This window comes from Schizophyllum commune (genome assembly GCF_000143185.2).
Source record: "Schizophyllum commune H4-8 unplaced genomic scaffold SCHCOscaffold_12, whole genome shotgun sequence".
In the NCBI taxonomy this organism is placed as follows: domain Eukaryota; kingdom Fungi; phylum Basidiomycota; class Agaricomycetes; order Agaricales; family Schizophyllaceae; genus Schizophyllum; species Schizophyllum commune.
In genome coordinates, this window is record NW_026089549.1 from 1,445,795 (window position 1) to 1,467,154 (window position 21,360).

Sequence of the window (21,360 nt, forward strand, 5' to 3'; positions counted from 1 at the left end):
TGCTGATCTGCAGAAACAGTCTGACGGAAGATCTTCAACATCGCCCGACTCCCATCTCTACTGCCAAGGCTCCAGGCCAAGGGTCCCTTTCTATTTTCTTAACGGTTGCTATTCACGCTAGCGCGACGCAACCTGTAGTGCGTCTTCACGTAGATTAGAAACACCCCCTCAAGCTCGGGCCGCGCCGCGGTGCTGAAGAACTCGTCTTGGAATTCTGCAGCCGCCTGTTGCCGACGTCCCTCGAGTGTGATAAGTCGTTGACAACGCGGTACTGGGCAGTGCCAGAGGTTGCCTGTAGGTAGCTGCGGGCGCGGTATAGTTCTTGGGCGGATGCGGGCAGAGAGCTCATCATCAGGATCTCGATAATCAGCCGGAGCCATCGTGGTCGCGCAGATCAAGTACCCGAGTGCACGCATACACAAATCCGTATTGCCGTTGTGGCATTCCGCGGCATGTTCTATCGCTCAGGAGGCAGTGCATCTGCTGAACGTCGGGCTCGTTGTCAAGAAAGCTAGGACGTATTGTACACAGAAACAAAATTCCAAGAAATGCGTCTATAAACCCAATCCACAGTCTACTCGAACTCGATTTGCGACCAGTTCAACCTCCGCTTCAAGTTCTGATGATGGTCTTCGCGCATGCTCTCCTGGCCTGACAGACGCCGATGAGCTTGACCTTCTGCCGCGCAACAATTCGGGTACCATACCTGGGAGCTTCAAGAAAGGCTTGTCCACGACAGCGACCCTCTTCCAATGGCCTGTCGTCAGCGTGCGCCTGGCCTCGTCATACTCGCTCGCGACGGCTACGTCGGAGTCGTACGTCCTGACAATCACCTCAACCATTCCGAGGGAGGTAACGTGTTCCAAGCCAGCGAGTGCTGTGAGGGCGCGCCAGTCGACCTCAACGCGAATGAGCTGAGTTAGGTCCTTGCGTATGTCGAGGACATCGTCGAAGGCTATTTTCTGTCAGACGTTGTAGTACAGGAAAGGTCGTCTCAGCATACCTGCTTCCTCACGAGCCATGACACGAAGTCGGCGAAGCTTGTCAGCGCACTCGGTCAACAGACGGTCCACAAACTCCCAGTCATCTCCATACATGAGCGTCAACTCGAGTGTGAGCGCTTCGAGACAAGGGAAATGGAGGCCGGTCATCACGCCGCGGATTCCGGCGACGAGGTGGACGTGGAGAGAGCTAACCGCCAGTAGCAAATCCTTGTCCTCATCTCCCGCAGCGTCCCCTGGGACAGTGCCCTCGTCCCACCAGAGCTCGTACCAAGAGTTGGGGGGCGCGCCATCGGAATCCATCTGCGGTGGCTGTATCTCGATGCTGCGGACGGTCTCTGAGAGCGCTGGTCCATCGCCTGTGGGCCGCCGACGGAGGATGAAGTGCAGCCCGTCGTTCGTTGGCTCGTGAAACACTAGCGTCTTGACGTTCTTCAGAAGCGGGTCCATTGTGACGGGTACCCAGGCCTGCCACATCTGCGCGTACCATGCATGCTGCTCGTTCCTGCCGCCGAGAACCAAGGTGTGTATCCCGCTGGGTGCTAGTGCGGCAATGACCTTCAGAAACGCAGCGGTGCCTTCCGTCCAGCGCGTCGGTAAGACAAGGGTACGCACATAGCGGTCCAATGGATCACGGCCGAACTCTGTGGACGATGTGAAAGTCAATGGCAGTGAAGAACGAGCGCCGTACCTGTGATCGGCATCGTGAAGTTGAGACCAGGGATGGGAGTGTAAAGGGCTTGGGCAGCTACAAAGAGATGAGCAAAAGCTTCGTCAATAAGCTTCGTCAATGTCAACCAACAAACATGCTTACGGGACTTGCTCTCAATTGCGCGCGCGTAGAGCCATTTCGCGAAGGAGAAGAACCTTCGCGGCCTGATGACCAGTGTCCTGAAGCGCCGGCTGCGAGTGATCTGCCACAAATCGCGAGAGGCTGTAGCAATGTTCATGAGATCGGCTTCATGGCAGCATTCAACGACCTCAGCCAACAGGTCGCCGGGAAGGATGCCTTGGCTGGCGATCGGACTGTTTCCTTTCCCCTCGTGGTGGCCGCTGATATCTTGCACGGTTGGAGCACCGCCGGTATGATGCAGGTCGCCCTCGTCCTCTGCCCTCTCGGCCATGGGGAGAAGCCTCTCGTCAGTGTCCCGCCGGCACCCCACTGTCTCCATGGTTTGCGTGGATGCTGTCGCGTATGAGACGCGCGTCTCCATGGTTTGCGTGGATGCTGTCGCGTATGAGACGCGCGGGGTAGTACGTCTCACCGGCGCAGTCGAATCGTCTCTCGGTGCAAGCAGACGGAGAGCGAGCCGTAGAAAGCCGAAGAGACAGAAATGGAGCCCAAGCGCCGCCGCGATGGCGGTTGCAACGACCCCGCCGACGCTCATGGTGGTGGGAGAAGACAAGAAGGGTGGGACGCACGCCCGGTGACAACTTAGGCCCACTTTACGAGCAGTCTGTATTGAGAGAGTGCAAGTGTAAAGCTTAAATGCGCCGGCCTGCAGGACCCCAAAAGTGAGGCATTCACTGGCTGACGACCACCGGCGCCCGTTGGGTTGCTTACGCGCTACAAGGGGGTGGGTATCGGCCTCGTCGACGGTGTCTCGCATCTATTCGACCAGCAAGGCGGGTACGGCGTGGACGAAATTCAACCGACTTCCTTATTTGGGTCGGAACGTCTCTGCGCGGGACAACGCCATCGTTTGGCTCACCACAGCCCCAGCGTGCGATTGATGGAATACATAGGCCCAGCATCCACCGCTAATTAGAGCCATCCCACCCTACCTACTCTTCTTGGCGTTCCCTCTGCCTCTTGTGGCGCCTCTCGAGACCTTTGTCTTTTTGGTGATAAGAGGGGTGTCATCGGTGTCGGAGTCGCTCAGGCGAGGTGGGCGTTTCCTCAGCCGCGTGCTCTTCCTCGTCTGCAAAGAAACCGCAGGCTCCACCCCCAGCCCATCTTGCTCCAAGCTACCCGATCCACCGCTGGGGCCGCTGGCTGGCGTTTGGGCCATGGAGGCAAAGGCGGAGAGGAAGTTCGGTGGGTCTTCGAGCGTTCGGGCGTCTCGTTCCTCTCCGAACTGCTGTGTCTCCAGGATGAGCAGCCACGCCTTCATCATACCGAGGTCCCCTTCCCACTTCATGTCGCCCATGACCAGCCGGACAGCCAGATGCGAGACGTATATCGCGCTAGTGATCTCGTCCTGCAGGTCAGTGGCATCCGTGAACGACGTCACAAGGAACTGTCGGAGCAGTCGCATTCCGCGAGGACCATAGCTGTCGTTGCTGTTAGGCGGCATAGCGCGGCCACAGAAGTTGATGACTTACTACCCGGTGTACCCGGTATAGCTAGCGCTATGGATGCTGCCTTTCAGGTGCTGCGTGTACCGAGCCACCGCAGGCAGGACTTTCAATCCAGGGCTCGCCCTCTCAAAGAACTTGTAAGAAAGGAGTTTGTGTGCGGAGGGCCTCGAATGCTCCGTATTCTTGTCGTCAAGGATAGCCTGAATTTCGGGAATCAGGATTTTCAGCCGCTGGGCGATGTCAACCCAATCAATGGGCTGGCTCAGTCCCCACGCCGATGCGAAAGGCTCCAGGACGTGCAGGTATATATCGTTGTCGCATACAACTGCACCATCTGTCTCTGCCGAACAGAAGGCACATCCTTTCAGGGCATAAGAACGAGCGACAATCTACGCGGCAGCACAACATAGCTCACCTGGGGGACGTAGGACACCCCACGGTCCTACAACGCGCAGAGCTTCGGCAGCGGCGTGATCCTTCCAGTCAGGCACCACAGCCTGGACCGCGTTGGGATACAGCTGCTCCGGGTCTTCAAATGCTAACAGCTGCTCCTTTAGCAAGAAGGGCTTGAACGGGACAGGAAGAGCTGCGGGGGCATTGTCAGGCATCGCGAACAAGGCTTCGCTCATCTCACATACCGCGCAAGTCGGGCCTAACGATAGCGAGCTCGCTCAGGCCACACATATCATAATGCGGGTATAAATCATTGTAATCTGCAATCGCCATGACGGTCAAGAACAAAAGAATCGCTGTCACCAGGCGTCACACGTCACAAATCGCCTTCCGACTCTTCCTCCTTGGCTCAGTGCGTCCCAACGGACCGGGACTTGCTGGAGTTAAGCATATGTCACAAAATTTCCGCGGAGACCCTCACATGTACCGTTCAATATTCATGACGGAAGGCACCCTGAACCACAACCTTCAACTTTACGCATGGTTTTCTCAAGATACGGTACGATGACGAGTAAGTAGTATGCCAGAATTTGCGGTCTTCGTGGACCCTTAGTTCAAGATGCGCGCGCGCTGTACATGAAAAGTAGGCGAGTCCCTATGCGAAGGTTGGGAACGATTGAAGACCGAGTTTTGAGACCAGATGAGCCCGCCTCTGCACTCGGCCGGCTGCCGCTTCTGTTAAATTTGAGTTTGACACCCTTATGTAGGCCGAGTAAGGGCTTACCAGGGAGCTTCCAGAACCAGTCCTCAACGAATACAATCTCCCTCCAATGCTCATGCGACAAGATGAACTTTGCCTCCTCGTAGTCGGCGTCCAGGGCGTGGTCGGCGTCGTACTTGTGAACGTACAGTGTGACCTTGTTGAACACCGTGAATTGGGGGGCTCCCGAGATGCAGGGGACTTGTGTCCAGTCGACGTGTAAACTCTCCAAGGCAGGCAGGAAGTCGCTCTCAAGCTGGGACCAGCGACCTGGCTGGTGTCAGCAACTATTGCAGAAGAGGACAAGAAGGTACCTGTTATACCGCGGCGAAGGCGGAGGGTTTTGAGCTTCTTCGCGTCGCGCAAAAGACGGCCGACCGCGTGCCATTCTGTCCCCCTCCCCCGCGTTCGTACATTGAGGTCCTCCAAGTCGAAGAAGTACACGTTGGCGATAATGTCTTCTATACCGCCTCCAATGTCCACCGTCAGAGATTTGACCCGAAGACAGATCCGCTCTAGGCCGGGGTACTCGTCCTCCTCATCGCCTGCGGTTGGATTCCAGTCGTCCTGCCCCCATTCATGGAACTGTGAGTAGCCCATGGCGCAGCCAGTCAGCTTCAGAGTGCATGGCAGGTCTGCGACCTCTTTATGCATAGAGCGCAGCCTCATCTTGAATACTGAAAGCAGGCCGTTCCTGGACGGGTTCCTGAATGAAATGGCGGCTGCCGACGCGAAGACCTCTGCACCGGCCTCCTTCTTCCACGCCTTGTTTGCCTCCCGCCACCAGACGTCGTCTTCCATGCAGCTTGCAGCGATCTCGCTAAGGCGGAGCGGTGCCATGGCCGCGAGTAGCGCAAGGTATGCGCGGCACTCGGTGCTCCATTCCTTTGGCAAGAGGAGAACGCGCACGAATTTGTTGAACTCGGCTCTCGTATTGGCTGCATACCATTAGCGAGAACGACCGATGAGTACTGCACGTACGACAGATCATCACGGTGCAGCGGTATTCAGCCCGTTCAAAACGAAAGAGGATTTTGTCTGCGACCACTGAGCGCTCTGGTACACGAGGGTGCAGGGACGTACCTTGACATTGACAGCTTCCCCCGTCGCACTCCTTCTCCAGCCAGTGTTGCAGAGCAGGTAATCCTCTCGCCGTGATTTTAAGAGTGTGAAGGCGCCAACGTCGGCTGACGCATGCAAACCACTTGCAAGTCTCGGACAAGCATGCAACAGCTTGAGGACACGAGTTCTCGATTATAAGAAGCTGGAGCTCGAGGGACAGATTCTGGAGGATGCCCATGTCCGGCTCGCCCGTGGACATTGTGAGGGTCAACACGAAAGGAAGATCAATTGAATTTGACGCCGCGTGGGGATCGAAAATGGGAGGGCCTACATCATAACTGTTCCGCAATAAGTGCGCAAGCAGCAGGTCGTACATAACCAAGGTCGTAGAGAGAATTCAGTTGTAGGTCGTGCTCCTACCATCCCTCTCCCTAGGAGCCGAGAAGCACGAGATACAGCGTGAGCACAGGCTCGAGGAAAGCGACGGCCGCTGACCCGTGATCAATGATAGTTTGAAAGGTATATATCCCATTTCACAGCCGCGTCAGAACTTGCCAATGATACCTACAACGAGCGGCGCATGCGATGAGTCCGGTGGTTCAAAGTCCACGAGGATTTCCTAATCGGGCAGGCGGACGGAAAGCGCTGTCGCGCTGAAAAGCGTCCGCCCACGTGCGCATGCGCTCCAAGTCCCCTACGTGGGCAGTTATACAAGGTTCATATATATACATATATGCAGATCCAATGGCCCCAGGTGAAGTCAGCGCTGTACAGAATCAAGACGTGTGCGAAAGCCCAAGACAAAACCGTCCACTGTCCAAGAAGAATGGAAGAAAAGTTTGTAGCTCGACATCCCTGTGGTACGAACTTGAAGGAGGGTTACAAGAAAGGATACATTGACCAATATATTTGAGCGAGGGCGAGGTGGGCTGGGCAACGGACCATCACTGCTGGCGGGATGCAAGGGCGTCCCGCACCTGCCGCATCTTTGCCTGCAGGAAGCTCATTCATAAGCCATCGCAAGAGCTTTTCCGCAGCTCACCTCGAGCTCAGCGTTGCCCATCCGGACCTCCACTATGCTTTCCTCCAGCGCCGCGGCATGGTCGGGACTGCATGTCCCCGGAAGTGTCTTCAAGATGTCTTTAAGCGGATGTGGGCGGATGGGGGTGCCTTGAAGGCGGTCGACCGCGTCCTACCAAGCATCAGCCTCAGCTTGCGCTGTTACGGGGAAGAGCAAACCTGAAGTTGATGACGGACGCATTTGAGACGTCTGCGGTCAAAGATCCTGCAGAGGTAAGCGCATGCTCGCCTTTCCAGGTCATCATCTCTGGAGATACCAGTCAGCGTCTGGGTGATGAGGGGCGCTACCTGGGGCTCACCCTTCGACGCAAACCCGTCGGAGCCAAGACCAGAACTCCTCTGAAGGAACGGTGCGGTACACGATGGAACCCGGCAGGCGTCTGGTGAACCACTTGAGCCGCGCGGTCGGACCACGACCCCACGTCGGGCCGGGCACACTTCGAAGCGTCCAAGAGTTGTTAGTGAGTATGTCGCCATCATCGTGACTACACGCCGTCAGCTGTGTGCAGAGTGACCGAGGCCTTTCATCTTACCTGGAACCGGAAAGCTGCACGACCGCGCAAAGATCGTCGCCGACGTAGCGATAGCCTCTCGCAAATCCGTGGAGCTCGACCTCCCGCACGCCATCGTGCATTTGGAAGCCCCGCGCCGCGTACTTGCTGTGCGCCGTTGTGGCCGGTGTCGTGGTCCTGAGGCGCAGCCCTCTCCCCTTCATCGTCTCATAGGGGTACAAGCTGATGGCTCGACTGCTGGTCAGCATGTTGAGGACCACAGCTGGACGCCCAATGTGATCAGCCTCTTATCAAGATGTAAGAGGAAAGTCCCGACTACGTACTGCTGTGATAGTTCATAAAACATTCGAACGTAGATCCCGTCGTTGCTATGAGCTGGATACGGATGGCGGCGTCGAAGGAGGCCTCGAAGTTGAGCACCACTTGAAAAGGGCCTGGGTAGTACTCTTCATCTTCCTCTTCGTCATCGCTCGCCTCCTCGTCTGAGGATTCCACATCCCTAGGGTCGCGCGCACGTTAGTCTTCCAAGCGTGAGCGATAGGCAGGCTTCGCACCGCAAGCTCTCCTCCAAAGTGTCTCCCGCCGCGCCTGGGATGAAGTTGTAGCCATTGGCCAATAGATAGCTGCCCATCTCAAGGGCGTTTCGGGAAGGAACGTAGACGTCCAGGTCCGAGCTCCGCCAGGTCACGCCGATGAAGAAAGAGAGTGGGATTGATCCCCCGATGACAGCCTGAGTGCGCGCCTGCACGGCCTGGAAAGAGTCGATATCCAGGATGAACGGTGACAGCACAGCGTCGGCATTGAAGTCGTTCATCAGGAATTCACGGACGCTGATACGCGTCCCGCGGGAGACTCGCAGTAACTTGAGGAGGTCTTTGAGTCTCAATTCGCGTAGAATTTTCTCCAGCACAGGGTAGGGTCTGTGGGGTTACGGTCGTCTGTCCATAACGTAGTGAGTTAAGCTCACAAGGTGTCGAGGAAACGATGTTCGGTATCGCTCTCCATGGTCGATCACCAGGGGATTGGGGAATGAAGGTGAAAAGCCAAGGAGAAGTGGGCAGGAGGGAAGGCGAGAGAGAGAGAGAGAATAGACGCCGTGACACCCGTGATCAAACTCCAGGCCATGCGCGAGGAATGGAAGTTACCGAGTGAGCTAAAGATGACCCCATGCAACAAGTGATAGTGACCGCGAGCGTGCATATGTATTCCAGATGTAAGACACCACAAGCAAATGAATCTACATGCGAACATGACTTCCATCCTCCTCCTGCTTCCAAGCCTCCAACACCCCCCACTCCGTACAACTCCCATCGAGGGCCCACTGGCGAGATGCCTTCGAGTAAGCGCCACCATGCCCCTTGTAGTCCGGAGCAGGAGGATACAGGGCCAGGAAGTACATGTACCCCTTGTCGTTCCCACATGCACCGCAGGCGAAGTAGCGACCATCCTCCCCCGCAGTGTCTGATTGCAGAGCTTCCCTCCAGGCTCTCTTCCTAGGGACCTTTGTCATACAACCTACGCGGCGGCACAGCTCGCATTGGAAGGGGATGCGCGTTCCCCAGAAGAGATCCGCGCCATCGTGAGCGAGGTACGACGTGACCTGGAACTTGTCGCCGGCCCTTTCTAGGAGGTAGAAGGAGGGCGAGGCGACGCCGGGAGGGCATTGCCGAGTGGCCCGTTTGATTGCTGAAGACGCTCCCCGATCGCTGCAAAGGAAGTGCTGTGCTATCCCTAGCCCAAGGTGAACTGTGTGGGACCAAGAGAAGACCGGCTGGGTGATGGTCAAGGAGTTGCTGATGCGGGCAGCATGGATGAACTCGATGGTCGGCGGTGTCTGACCAGCTGCGACGACGGGGTGACCGCATCCGCCGTGCGCCAAGACCAACATGTAATTCTTCCGCCCAACGCGGGCCCTGAGCTGGTCCCAGAGGACTTGAGGTAGCAGCCGCCAGAGTACCTGTTGGTGGCGATGAGCACAGAGAAGGAGCCACACACTCCGGGTTCTACGAGTGAACACCGTCCGGCCGGCGAGTGCGTATCAGGCGGCGCAGGCCGGTGGGCCGGCGGCTCCATGCGAGCCGCCAGTGAGGCTCGTCGTCCAGTTACGGTGATAGACAGTAACTTACCTGCTTTGTTGGAGCAGTGATGAATCCGTGCTCCCCTTGCCCCACAACCAGCTGCTTCTGTTCTTTGTGCCAACAACCTAGAAACCAGATCACGACTCGGTGAGGACTAGAAGGAGTGTTAATTGTATCCGAAGCATCATGTGAAAGACACGTCTACCCATTGTGAAGGCCATTCGTGATGAACGTTGCGAGGGCATCCTCATAGCCGTTCGCCCCCTTGGCGGTATGTAACCCCTGGTACGGGAGGTCGATGAGGACGGCGTGGCCGGGATTGATGCTCTTCAGGTATTCGAACATCACAGCGGGCGTGGAGCCCGGCAGGCGCACGCCCGCGTAGCGAACGACGACGATGTAGGCCAGAGAGTCGCGAGAGAGGGGCATCGGCCGCCCAACCCCCCGATAATCAGCGGGAGGGCCATCTTTGCCGAAGGGCTGGAAGTGACTTAGACTGCGGACGTTGTACAAGGAGTACGACGAGGCCCTCACCTCGTACTTGGACTTCTTGAACTCCTGGGCCCAGCACTGAGGGCATATGAAGAGATCCATCTGCTCCTGGGTAACAGTGCTGGGGCGGGGTATGCAGCGATCAAGGCACAGAAAGTCAAAGCACATCCTGCATCGGATGAGCTGCATGGCATTGCAATTGCAGCTCTTGCAAAAGTCCTGCGCGGTTTAGCAGACTGAGCGCCCTCCCCACTGTATGACACTCACAGACACCCGCCATCTTTCCCCGGGCAGAGCGATGTTCTTCAAACCATCCCAGAGACCGCTCATGGTCCCATACGTGTAGAGTAGATTGTCCGCAGGGACTTCGCTTGGACAGAAGGGACCCTCAGGGGCTGCGATATCGCCAGACACGTCCCAGACCGATGCCGGCACATCAGCATCCCCTTCAAAGGGTCCCTGCACGTTAGGGGCCAGGACATAGAGGCCCTTGAGGTTAGTAGATGTAGGCGAAAACATGATGCAAGGAGGCAAAAGACAACACAGCGATCGGCCGAGTCACACTGCCGGATTGGAGCGGGCACGTGTATTAGGGTTAGGGTCAGCCATTATGAATTTCAAAAAGTATGGGTAGCAGGAGCTCCTGTGGGACTTCAGAGACAAGTCCTCTTTTCCAAGGCTGCGACACCAGAAAGGTGCGCGCCGCAGAGATTGTAGGTAATGCAGTATAGTAATCAAAGGGTAACAAAAGGGGTGGCCACCGAAAGAAATAGTGTATGTAAAGGTGCGTAGTAAGCCGTGGGCACTGATGCAGGGTTGTCGTTCAAAGCTGGCAGGGAAACGAACATCAGCGGTGAGGAATAAAGTGGAACCTGTACGCACCGCTGGCGGGCCGACTGTGCAAGCAGATAAAAGAACCTTAAGGACAGTCAGCTTGTGAAATAAGGAATGCGGGGGATATACCGAAGGAAGCTGGCATGCGATTGCGCGACTGTGACGTGCGCGACCGCGACGTGCGTTGACACCCTACAATGATGTCAGAAACAGTTGAAATGCAGAAGAAAAGCAGCGACTACACCGAGAAGGGGGTCCGATGCACACCGAGTGTGGGCCAAGGCGGTGTGCTGACACGGGCTGGGCAGGAAGAACTAAGCCTCTCGCGCATGATAGGAAACGAACCTCTTGAGACGAGAATATACCCTGATATATCTGCAGCTACGTTAGCAAATCCTCCAGATCTGGGGAGCGGCCTCCTACGGATGGTTGCACACTCCGAGACGACCGTCGATAGTGCTGTGGCCGGACAACGCATAGGGCGCTGCCGGCTCCAGCAAAGGTATGTGCAGCGACCGAGCCGCTCAGGGGACCCGACGCTGCCCAAGTGATCACGTACGGAAACCGAGCCACCCGGGCCCGACGCCGTCCGCGATCGGGCGACGTGGGGAGTGAAGCCCGCACGTCGCCCTAGTCCGTGGGCTGACCGACGCCGAAGCGACGACAGCCCCCGGTGAAAAGCCCACAGAAACAACAAAAGACGTGACATCGACAGTCAACAACCGGACAAGTCCGGTCGCAACCGGCGCGTCATCGCCTAGGACGGAGGTGTGCAGCGACCGAGCCGCTCAGGGGACCCGACGCTGCCCAAGTGATCACGTACGGAAACCGAGCCACCCGGGCTCGACGCCGTCCGCGATCGGGCGACGTGGGGAGTGAAGCCCGCACGTCGCCCTAGTCCGTGGACTGACCGACGCCGAAGCGACGACAGCCCCCGGTGAAAAGCCCACAGAAACAACAAAAGACGTGACATCGACAGTCAACAACCGGACAAGTCCGGTCGCAACCGGCGCGTCATCGCCTAGGACGGAGGTGTGCAGCGACCGAGCCGCTCAGGGGACCCGACGCTGCCCAAGTGATCACGTACGGAAACCGAGCCACCCGGGCTCGACGCCGTCCGCGATCGGGCGACGTGGGGAGTGAAGCCCGCACGTCGCCCTAGTCCGTGGACTGACCGACGCCGAAGCGACGACAGCCCCCGGCCAGGAGCCCACAGTAACAACAAACGCGATGGTGACCAAAAACCGACAGGCAAGGCGTGCTGAAAAGGGGCGCGTCAACGATCTGCTCTTGGGTACGAGACGAGATGGACGGAAGGACCGAATACCAGAATATCTGCGGAAACTCGTTAGCAACTCCGCGTGTTCCATGAAGGCTTTCACTTACGTCCCGTCACGAAGTCTTTGGGCGGTCGCTAGTGGCGCTGTGGCCGGACAACGCATAGGGCGCTGCCGGCTCCAGCAAAGGTATGTGCAGCGACCGAGCCGCTCAGGGGACCCGACGCTGCCCAAGTGATCACGTACGGAAACCGAGCCACCCGGGCTCGACGCCGTCCGCGATCGGGCGACGTGGGGAGTGAAGCCCGCACGTCGCCCTAGTCCGTGGACTGACCGACGCCGAAGCGACGACAGCCCCCGGTGAAAAGCCCACAGAAACAACAAAAGACTCTCGCCGATCGAGCGATCGACGAGCCATCGCACCAAAGCACGCCCATACTGATCGTACATGCGCGGCGACCTGAGGTCATGACAACCTCAGGCCTAAGGAGAGGCCAACCTCCAAACCGCTCAGCCGGGCCCTGGCTGCGACAAGGTATGGTGTACGAATGGCTTGATGGCAAGAGCAAAGCCTTCATCGATCAAATTTTCGCCGACTTCATCCGGCCATCACGTGATCAGTGAGCAGCCAAACAAAGCCCGCGTTCCGCCACAAATTGGGACTTAGACGAGCCGTCCGTCAAGCCCCATAGCCTGCGGGACCTCACTGATAAATCGAGATAGATCACACCTCCTGGACCTCTCTGGGATGGAGAGATGATAATTCACGCTAGTGCTAATGGTGCCATCGCGAGAATTGCTCTTCGGCAGACTCCCCCGCGCGATTCGCCATGCGCATTGCCATGTCTTCGGGTATGGCATGCTCCGGGCTGCGTCCCGCCAGGCGCCTTACGGCCTCCTCAGCTGCGGCCCGCCCTGCACCTCTCCAGTACCATTTTGGCATGGTCAGTCTCCCCAGTTTATACCAGGAATACTCCAGATGACTACCCATGCGTCGGCGACCCCTACCCGGGGTGATGGAGCCGCAAAATGGTTGCCAAATCCACCGACGGCACTCACAGAACAGGGGCTCTGTGCGAGTGGCATGTCCGGGCATTTCTACGCCTGCCTCGGCGAATCGTTGCCACGACATGGACGACATCAGTTCTATATGCGTTGAGTCCGGGTACTATATCCTCTGTGCACAGCGGGCTTACCAACATGCCCGAAGGGGACTTTGTGCATTTGCTCCTCTGGGAGCGTCTTCTTGTTCAGGGGACCGAGCGCCAGCCACGCGCGGTCGACGAGGTCCTGCGTATTGCCATCTGGGCGCCATAGGGGATCCCAAGTGAATTTCTCGTGGCCGTACCACTGTATTACGGTGAGTGAATATACCGACTCACACGGCAGTCACACATACGGCGACCAGATACAGGACCACTTTGCCACCGCAGCTTTGCGGGCGATATACGGCGAGTATGGCCTCTGGATTCAACTTCATTGCAGGAAAAGCGGAGCTTAGCGAACGCGCTCACCTGGACGGTCGACTAAATTGCCCCCTCCCACCGGGAATACGCCTTTTGGTGGCCAGCGCATCCGGCCCGAGGGGCAGTAATCGGATGTGTCCCAGCACATCGCTGTGGCGGTTTGCAACGAGGAGGCGTAACCGGCGAATCCACCCGACATCAGGATCCTCCCCCCCATCCGGATTTTGCCGGACGTCACGTGGCAGGAGTCATTCCAGCCCACCAGCTCTTCTTGCCCATTCTCCGGCTCGCCTGGTGCATACGGGCACTCGGCGGCCAGGCATGACCACCCTGCGCACGCGTATGATAGGATGCCGCTTTGGAAATGGGATGAAATTCGCCGCTCGCCTGCAATCCCGTCCACAAACCAGACCCAAATTTCCCAATCTCCGAACGTTGGCCAGCCCCAACTTATCTGGTACAAAAGTCAAGGCTTCCTTCAGTAACGGTAGACTTGCAACGGCCCCAGCCACAATCCTCATCAGCGGACGGCACCTCGCCGTCATCTGGTCAACGGCACAAGTACGTAAGCTTGGATCATTTGGCGCGCCCGAAATACCCTGACCAGACGATTTTCGTCCGCCCAGTCACCGGTCGTTTGTCGCCCATGGCGTCTCTGTCCATTTCTCTGAATCTTCCCGTGGCGACTTGGGAGGCGTTGCTGAATGCGTCCTGGCAGGCCTCGTGTGCCGATTCAGCTGCGGAATTGGTGAGAGCGGTGCGTGCGGAGAGGGACAGCATTGCGGTTTCCCTCCGGCGTCATCGTTCGACATCCATGGCGTCCCTTCATGGACGGCCCCGCGCGCGCTCTCTGTCGTCTGCGCTTCCAAACAACACCGACCTAGGACCTTTCCATCCCCGACCGCAAGCTGGGTCGCCGTCGCCGGCCGCCGAGCAGTGGGCCCCTCGGCCAACGTCGCCTGGGGTCAACCACGCTGAAGACTGGCCAAAGCTGCTGTCCGAAGCTTCTTTCTCCGACGACACCGCGTCAGTCTGTACCGCCGAACCAGAGCAATTTTATGTGCGTTTCTCCCCTGCGTCTTACTCCCTGGTCAAACTCACACTGGAACAGTCTACTTCATCAGCTCGCCCTGAGACACATCTGTACGACGTCTGTAACCCGGTAGAAGAGCTGTCAATGATCCGGAATAGCGGGTGCGATTCTAGGCTATCCGCGCCGTCGTCCTCGGGTCCGCCTTCGCCGCTCACTGAGTACTCTGACGACGAGGACTCGCCGACCAGAAACCGTTGTATTCAAAGCCCGCGTCGCACGAGGCTCCGCTCCAGGGGACGCGCTGATCGCGACGAACGAGACAGCGCGCGGGAAGACTCCTCCCCGTCCCCCGCGCCTCGCAACCGAAAACGTCGGCGCCGTTCTAAGGAGAAGCAGGCCCGACGCCATGTCCGCCCGCGCACAAACTCTGTAAGGCTGGAAGGTGACAAGCAGCACAAGAACTGGACATTGGTCGATGGTCCTGTACCTCTGACAGAGGGCGCGTCTTTGTTGGTGGAGCAGGTGTGCGGGCAGAATGACGCGCAGCGTGTCAGCCGTATAGCCGCTTTGTTCGGAGTGGTTGATAACCTATCCAACGCTGCCGTTTTGGCGGCGCCATCTTCACCTCTGAACCTCGCCAGCATCGCCGCTATGGTCACGAGGTTGGAGAGGAGTGCATCCGAGATGGAACTCGCCCTCTGCATGGGCTACATACAGCTGGTGCTGAACGTAGATCAGTGGGTCATTCATGTTCCATGGCACTGCTGCGTATACTGACAGCGCGGAAGTCTCGACCGCGAGGCTCGTCAGACTCGTCAGAAGAATGGTTCAAGGGACGCTCGGCGTAAGCAACGCGCACGCGCAGCGCAGGGTGCTCTACCCCATGGCGCCAATAGGGCCGAGCTAGCGCGCTCAGCTGGCGTATCGAAGTCGACGCTGGAGAGATGGTTGGGCATGGGGACACGGCTTCTCTATCTGTGCATGGCCGGTGGGTTTCTATCAACGGGCACCATGCGTTTGACTGGACATGCCGAGCACAGGCACCCCGCTCATCCTATTCGCGCTGTCTTCGTGCGCATTCTTAGGCGAGTGTCGCAGTGGACGCTATACAACTTACCATGATATCATGGCCATGGGTCTTCCATTCCGTGAGCCGGACGGTGGGTGAGTACCTGGGCCTGTGGAGCTTTTCTAACGTATGTTGTCTCTCTGCAGAGCAAACGGCTGCTGGCCGGCTCGTCCGCAATCACTACCTTCCCCTCCTGCGTTGGATGCAGCAAGAAGCCACCGGCAAAAGCAACCTCCGTCTCTACGATCCGAGCACCGCCGCTTACCATCATCTCTCGGACTTCGACTTCTGGGACGCTCGATTTGGGGAGGTTCAGCTGAAGTCAGTGCTTTCCCTGCGCATGAATCTCACGCATGCACATTTGCGTTAACCCTCCCGATCAGTTGCTTTCGTCTGCCGCCCCGTTCGTACAAGTGGGAGGATTATACGTCTCTGGCGCCACAACAACCGTCAGCCTGTCCGCTTCCTGCCGCGCTAACCATCAACACCGGCCGACCTTTCCCTTCCGAGCCGTGCCCAGTCACTGGGGACAACCGGCGGGCGTGGACCGAGGCTCAGCGGAAGAAGGTCGATAAGTGCGCTGTGCGCGTTGAAACGAAGGAGGAGCTGGAACGCAAGGTATCCGCGTGCTCCAGAGCGAATAGATACGGACTGACGACGTGCCTCTCCAGCTGCGGGAAGGCGGTGACGATTATATCGTCCTGGATCCCGGTATCCTAGACGGGTGTGTTGATGACTGTTATGTTGCTGTTCTGGCTAATACGTGGTTCCAGGATGCCTCTCGATCTTCGGGCAGGCACTGGCGACCGCATAGCCTTCGTAGTACCTATTGAAGGATCTCAGCCCGGGAGACCTGATCTCAGGGAATTGCTGGACAGCGTTGTCGATCGCATACAGTGCTTACTGCCGTCGGACTTCGATACTGTGGACAGCTCAGCGGAAGAGTACGAAGGTTTTGTTGCCATCCACTTCACCATATATTGCAAGTACTCCGAGCACGTGAGCCTAGACGTTGTATCGCCGTGCCACATTCTCTGATGACGCTTCTCACTAGGGCAACGAGAACCTGCCGCCTCCCGAGGCCGCGCATCCGACACGGATTTCCAGGGAGGGAGGAACACGAGTGAACGTGAATATGCGTGTCCCGCGTCAGTCTCACGAGATACGCGAAGATCCTCTGGGCTACCAGGCTATCGCCACCATGCTCAAACCGCTATTTGCGTGGGTGTCCGAAAATGTTGTTCGTTTTTCCTGCTTTTAGCGTCTAGCACTGATGACCACTGGGCAGATGCAGACGCACCTGGGTCCGGTACAAGACGAACTGGAGCTGTTTCTCGAGGTTCTACCGCTACGAGAGGGGTCCCCTTGCGCGCCCTTCGCTGGGTTCGTGCTCAACCTTGGGGTCGCAACAGACGGCCATCGTGATCGCGGTGATCTGAGGATATGCATGGTCTCTCCGCTTGGTGGATGGACGGGCGGCGAGCTGGTGCTTCATGAAGCCCGCCTTGTCCTCGCCTTGCGAGCTGGCGACCTATTGTTCTTCCCTTCGAACCGTCTCACTCATTTCAACATGAACTGCCAAGGCCAGCGTTTGTCGGTGGTGGCGCACACTGATAGGGCATGTAACGCATGGGTGACGGACGGCTTCGGTTGGGGAGCTCATCTTTCGTAGTTTCTTACTTAGTCTCCATGACACGGTGTTCTTTGGGAAGCAGGTGTGCGTCAACAGTGCTCCCCAATTCTACGGGTACTGCCCTGACCCCTGCTACACGATTTCACATACATGGTCCTGCCTAATAGTATTTATGACGACAGGTGCTTGGGATCGGTGTCATATAAAAGGAGGGGCGCCCAGCAGACTGCTCTTGATAACCCGCTCCCAACCGACGCACTCGCATTCCAGACCTTAAGATCATTGGCATGTGCTTCATCGCCAACCTTTGTACCCGTCACATCTGCGGACACGTCCAAGTGAACGAGCGCACCAGGGCAAGTCGTCGCGCCGCAGCAGAGCGCATACTACTCTACTTACGATGTGTGCTGTAGGTGGACTGCCAGAAGAAACGCTGTGCTCTCAGCGTCGCTCACGACGAATCTGCCCATGATTGCATCAGCTCTTGCGAACAGAGGTGCAGATAGCTTTCCGTACGGTGATCTACTCGCTGATGTTGTTGTCTACAGGCTCAGCGTTCAGCGCAATCTGGTCGAAAATCGGTGGTCCATTTGTTCTGGCTGCTCGGTTAGGTATCACGGTTAGCATGTAAGGACTCCAGCGTTGAATTCATAGGTGCTTTCGGCTCGTACATTTGTTCGAGCGCTGCCCCATTTGGAGCTGATGGCGAACTGATGGCACATGGCTTGCCAGTTCTCCCTTGGCGAGTCCTTCCATGTTGTCTGACGGTGATAATCAACCTGCATACCCTCATTGCAGGCCGATGCATGCACCCCACTCACTATCCCAGGACATTGATGATCTGGCAGGTGCTCCCTGGACGGAGGAGGAGGAGGAGTTAGTGAGGCGGGTCGAACGTGAAGCTCTCAGATCGTCATCAGAGGAGGTGGAGAGGTTGGCCAATGAGCCTTGGACGGAGGAGGAGGAAGCGGAGGTGCGCCGGATTGAGCAGAAAGCTGCGAGGTCCTCCTCCGCGGAGGTAGAGGCGCTCGCCAACGCACCTTGGTCGGCAGAGGAGGAAGAGGCGGTGAGGATGGTGGAGATGCGTGCCATGGGCGCGCCAGGTGGAGAGACTCCCAACAAGGAGGGGGCAGTACTCGGTATTCCGCAAAGGAACATCACGCCCTCTGTACGTCGCGCGAACCTCTTTTGATGTGGCCTGAGAGCTCACGCGCCTTCGCAGCCACCACCTCGCCTATGTCCTCCCAAGCGCAGGCTGGCAGAAGCCATCTTCCTCGATGGATTGGAGGATGCCGGTGTAAGTGGGTGGGACGTCTGAGGCTCTGCGTAGCTCACGGTGCTTCACAGGCTGGCGACGACTTCGGAGGGGCGCTCAAGCGTATCAAGCGGTGGAGCTCACCCACCAGGGCGACCTCTGAGGAGGCGAGCTCGATGGCGATACAGCCGGAAATTGTCCAGCCCGACGTGGGTTCACCCTCGGGATCCTTACATGTTCCTGCTCATTCTCCCCAAGTACGTGCTGCTACCTTTGAGGACAGAGACCTGTAATCTTACGCACGTCTGCCAATGCAGCCAGGCGAGGACGATGTCCATCACACCAACATCTACATTAACAACCCCTTCCTGGATGTGCAAGCCATCCATTCCGGTGAGGAAACATCGAGTGGTGAGGAGGACGAAGGGGCCTGCTACGGAGAACACGGTAACCAAGACGGGTTTCTGACATCGTCGCCTTCCGAAGTTGCTGAGGTGGACGGCGCGCGATGGGCGGGCCTGTTATCTCAAAATCTTCCGAATGGGCCTCAGTTCATGCTACCCCCTATACGTAGCGGCGGACTTGGTGGGGCGCGCATCCTGCGAATGGTCAAGATTGACGATGATGATGTGGAGGATGGAGAGCCAAGCAGCGGCGTGGAGGAGCCCGGAGACTGCTACTCCATTGGTAGTTTCGTTGTTAGCGACCATGACGAGGCTAGCGACGCAACGGCTTAGAAATGAGGACTTTTCTCAGCCTCCGTTGACCCCCGCCAGCATCTCCCTCACCATGACTTAGCACATCGGCACGCGCGTTCCGTGGAACCGCCGATCGCACATCGATCATGCAGTGGCGCGATAGGGATTTCCTTATGTGGAGGCTTCCCCGACCGCCGGTTCCAGTTTGAGCTCGATCGCCGGCTGGACTTCCCTCCCGACCGCCGGTTCCGTACCTGCGCTGTACAAAGAACCTTTACTTTCCAAAGTCTGCCCCACATCCCCCCATCTACGCCGGCACCCTGGGACCACTCATAGCGTATCCCTTGTTCTGACACTTGGATCGACGCGGGATCTGAGTTCTCCGCCGAAATCCATGCCCAAGGGAAAGAAGCGGAAGGCGGAGGAAACGGGCAGAGGGAAGGGCACCGGTGCGTATCGCGTTCAATGTTGCTGTTCTCCGCATTCATCCCAAAAGCAGGGAGAGATCGCAAAGACGTGTACCCTAAAGGAATGCGCATGGGTGTGCTGCTTCATGGCGAGGACGAGTGGTTCGGTCAAGGTGCGCTGAAAGAGAGCTCACCTTTGTTCATCCACCCACCCTCTGCCACAGGCGCGACAGTGCATATGGATGGGGTGACAAAACAGCCCGCGCTCTCGCCGGCTTGCCACTCAAATACCCATGCCCCTTCGCAGTTGGCTTCGAGCGCTCCGTCATCGCCGAAATCTCATCCACGTACACCATCGCCATCCCCCTCGGAGCCTGCCCCTCAACTGCAACCCGAAATCGCACAGGTCTCTTCGTCGGTGAGCGCATGGCGGCGGATACATCTGCCAATATGCTGACTAGCTGGATGCACACCAGCAGTCGCGTCGAATGAAACCCAAGCCCCGGACTGTCAAATCTCAGGCAGAAGAAGTTCAACGACGCAGGAAAATTCTGGAGCAGTCGAAGCAGGAGATGGAGAAGTCTCGCGCGACCATCGTTGACCTGGCTCGAGCGCATACGGCGGACAGCCTGGCCGCCATGGGGGAAGAACAGCTGAAGGAGATCCTCACCGACCGGCGGGAGCTTGATCCGCAAAGGAGCGCCGAAGAGAACACAGTGCGCCTCTGTCTCTGGCTGGGAGTGGCGCTACCTCCCCGTGAGTCCCTGAAAGCTCTACCGCTCGTTGCAAATCCTCACCTTGTGCCGAAAGTGCTCCGAAACTCAGACGCTCCTCCCCCGATGTTGACGAAGAAGGCCGCGCTCGCGCGGGAACAGGAGCGAACCCGGCACAAAGCGCAACACAGTCTGGGTGCTGGCGGAGATACTTCCAGCGAATCCGAGGACTCTGACGACTCCAGCGATTCTAGCGACCTCGATGACCGACTCGATGGGGAGGTGAGAAGCTTGTCAGCTATGGGTACGTGTTCTTGGGACGTTTTGAAAGGCGTACGACTGATTGGGTCCAAGAGAACATCTACAGCACCAGAGACTTCTGCCCGAAGTGCCACGCCGCGCTTCCCGCCCATCCATCCCCAAGATTGAGCAGGATGGTTACCTCATCAGCGCCTGCCCGGATCAATAAGTGCCTACGCGCCCACTGGGAGACCGAAGTTCTTGTCCATGCACGGATCCACGGCTTCGACGAGGTGATGATCGACTGGAGTGCGGTGCCCGACCGGGTCAGGGCCTACAGAGGCTTGTTGACCGCTATCCTAACTGATCATGTACCCGATGCGGTGTCCTTGGACCAACTGCAGTCCGTTGCTCACCTCCGCACCAGCGGCCCCGCTTTGCAGTGCTTCTTTGTGAGGCAGTGCTTGTACGATCAGGCGACTCTGAGGTTGGAATACCTAGGGAAATTGGAGGAGTGGGCAAAAAAAGGACGCAAAGGGGACCCGCCTCGGGACTTGAAGACGTTGCCGCCCTTTTCTCCTGCGCCCATGGGATTGTGAGCATCCTTCATGTACCGGGCGTGTGCGGTGCTGACCTGCGTATTTCCAGGTACGGAGATCTGGAGGATGAGGGCAGGGTTCTGATCGAGCGGGTCATTGTGAATATGATTCCCCTGGAGGACATTCACAGGTTGCTCGTCGCCTTGCAGAGGGAGTACACATTTGACGAGCAATGGCTGCTCCGCAACATCCTCGTACCGGAAGTCGTGCTGCGCCTGACACTGGAGGACAACCCCCAGATGAGGAAGGACTTGTATGTCGCCTGGAGGTATGTCAGACGCACGTCGCAATATGGACAAGGGCGGGAATTGAACGGGAAGCAACGGGACATTGTGGAGGACCTGGTCATGCATGAGAATATGCTGAACAGCAGGATGGTGCAGAAGAGATGGTCGTTCGGAGAGCAAGTCAAATATTACGCCCCGCTGGTAATCTAGACAAGAATTGCATTGCTATC

At 57.6% G+C, this 21,360-nt stretch overlaps 8 protein-coding genes across 8 annotated transcripts; 3 read left to right on the forward strand and 5 right to left on the reverse strand.

Annotated features, from left to right (window-relative positions):
* Positions 1 to 574: 574 nt before the first annotated feature.
* On the reverse strand, positions 575 to 2,389 carry SCHCODRAFT_02705848 (uncharacterized protein; the record flags this gene model as incomplete). The annotated part of the gene is made up of 5 exons (XM_050347007.1): positions 575 to 651; positions 707 to 955; positions 1,004 to 1,645; positions 1,693 to 1,749; positions 1,816 to 2,389. 5 exons carry the CDS (start codon positions 2,387 to 2,389, stop codon positions 575 to 577), a joined length of 1,599 nt encoding a protein of 532 aa, XP_050198056.1.
* Positions 2,390 to 2,782: 393 nt separating this feature from the next.
* Positions 2,783 to 5,776, reverse strand: SCHCODRAFT_02672488 (uncharacterized protein; the record flags this gene model as incomplete). Its single annotated transcript, XM_050346645.1, has 6 exons — positions 2,783 to 3,284; positions 3,327 to 3,642; positions 3,718 to 3,888; positions 4,480 to 4,725; positions 4,770 to 5,393; positions 5,539 to 5,776. The coding sequence occupies 6 exons, from the start codon at positions 5,774 to 5,776 to the stop codon at positions 2,783 to 2,785; spliced, it is 2,097 nt and encodes a 698-aa protein (XP_050198057.1).
* Positions 5,777 to 6,461: 685 nt separating this feature from the next.
* SCHCODRAFT_02705851 (uncharacterized protein) lies at positions 6,462 to 8,114 on the reverse strand (the record flags this gene model as incomplete). Its single annotated transcript, XM_050347008.1, has 8 exons — positions 6,462 to 6,509; positions 6,560 to 6,709; positions 6,757 to 6,844; positions 6,897 to 7,082; positions 7,131 to 7,371; positions 7,433 to 7,608; positions 7,664 to 8,029; positions 8,077 to 8,114. The coding sequence occupies 8 exons, from the start codon at positions 8,112 to 8,114 to the stop codon at positions 6,462 to 6,464; spliced, it is 1,293 nt and encodes a 430-aa protein (XP_050198058.1).
* Positions 8,115 to 8,346: 232 nt separating this feature from the next.
* Positions 8,347 to 10,198, reverse strand: SCHCODRAFT_02516761 (uncharacterized protein; the record flags this gene model as incomplete). Its single annotated transcript, XM_050343364.1, has 5 exons — positions 8,347 to 9,066; positions 9,236 to 9,341; positions 9,393 to 9,667; positions 9,722 to 9,898; positions 9,947 to 10,198. 5 exons carry the CDS (start codon positions 10,196 to 10,198, stop codon positions 8,347 to 8,349), a joined length of 1,530 nt encoding a protein of 509 aa, XP_050198059.1.
* Positions 10,199 to 12,735: 2,537 nt separating this feature from the next.
* SCHCODRAFT_02515898 (uncharacterized protein) lies at positions 12,736 to 13,270 on the reverse strand (the record flags this gene model as incomplete). The annotated part of the gene is made up of 4 exons (XM_050343340.1): positions 12,736 to 12,794; positions 12,850 to 12,936; positions 12,987 to 13,140; positions 13,190 to 13,270. The coding sequence occupies 4 exons, from the start codon at positions 13,268 to 13,270 to the stop codon at positions 12,736 to 12,738; spliced, it is 381 nt and encodes a 126-aa protein (XP_050198060.1).
* A 632-nt stretch (positions 13,271 to 13,902) lies between these two features.
* Positions 13,903 to 17,030, forward strand: SCHCODRAFT_02516929 (uncharacterized protein; the record flags this gene model as incomplete). Its single annotated transcript, XM_003027621.3, has 9 exons — positions 13,903 to 15,026; positions 15,078 to 15,277; positions 15,330 to 15,449; positions 15,505 to 15,679; positions 15,742 to 15,976; positions 16,030 to 16,082; positions 16,132 to 16,357; positions 16,413 to 16,598; positions 16,647 to 17,030. 9 exons carry the CDS (start codon positions 13,903 to 13,905, stop codon positions 17,028 to 17,030), a joined length of 2,703 nt encoding a protein of 900 aa, XP_003027667.2.
* Positions 17,031 to 17,793: 763 nt separating this feature from the next.
* SCHCODRAFT_02672490 (uncharacterized protein) lies at positions 17,794 to 18,983 on the forward strand (the record flags this gene model as incomplete). The annotated part of the gene is made up of 4 exons (XM_003027622.2): positions 17,794 to 18,159; positions 18,214 to 18,288; positions 18,339 to 18,503; positions 18,564 to 18,983. The coding sequence occupies 4 exons, from the start codon at positions 17,794 to 17,796 to the stop codon at positions 18,981 to 18,983; spliced, it is 1,026 nt and encodes a 341-aa protein (XP_003027668.1).
* A 355-nt stretch (positions 18,984 to 19,338) lies between these two features.
* On the forward strand, positions 19,339 to 21,340 carry SCHCODRAFT_02515814 (uncharacterized protein; the record flags this gene model as incomplete). The annotated part of the gene is made up of 6 exons (XM_050343335.1): positions 19,339 to 19,393; positions 19,441 to 19,524; positions 19,576 to 19,769; positions 19,828 to 20,368; positions 20,419 to 20,899; positions 20,953 to 21,340. 6 exons carry the CDS (start codon positions 19,339 to 19,341, stop codon positions 21,338 to 21,340), a joined length of 1,743 nt encoding a protein of 580 aa, XP_050198061.1.
* Positions 21,341 to 21,360: the final 20 nt, after the last annotated feature.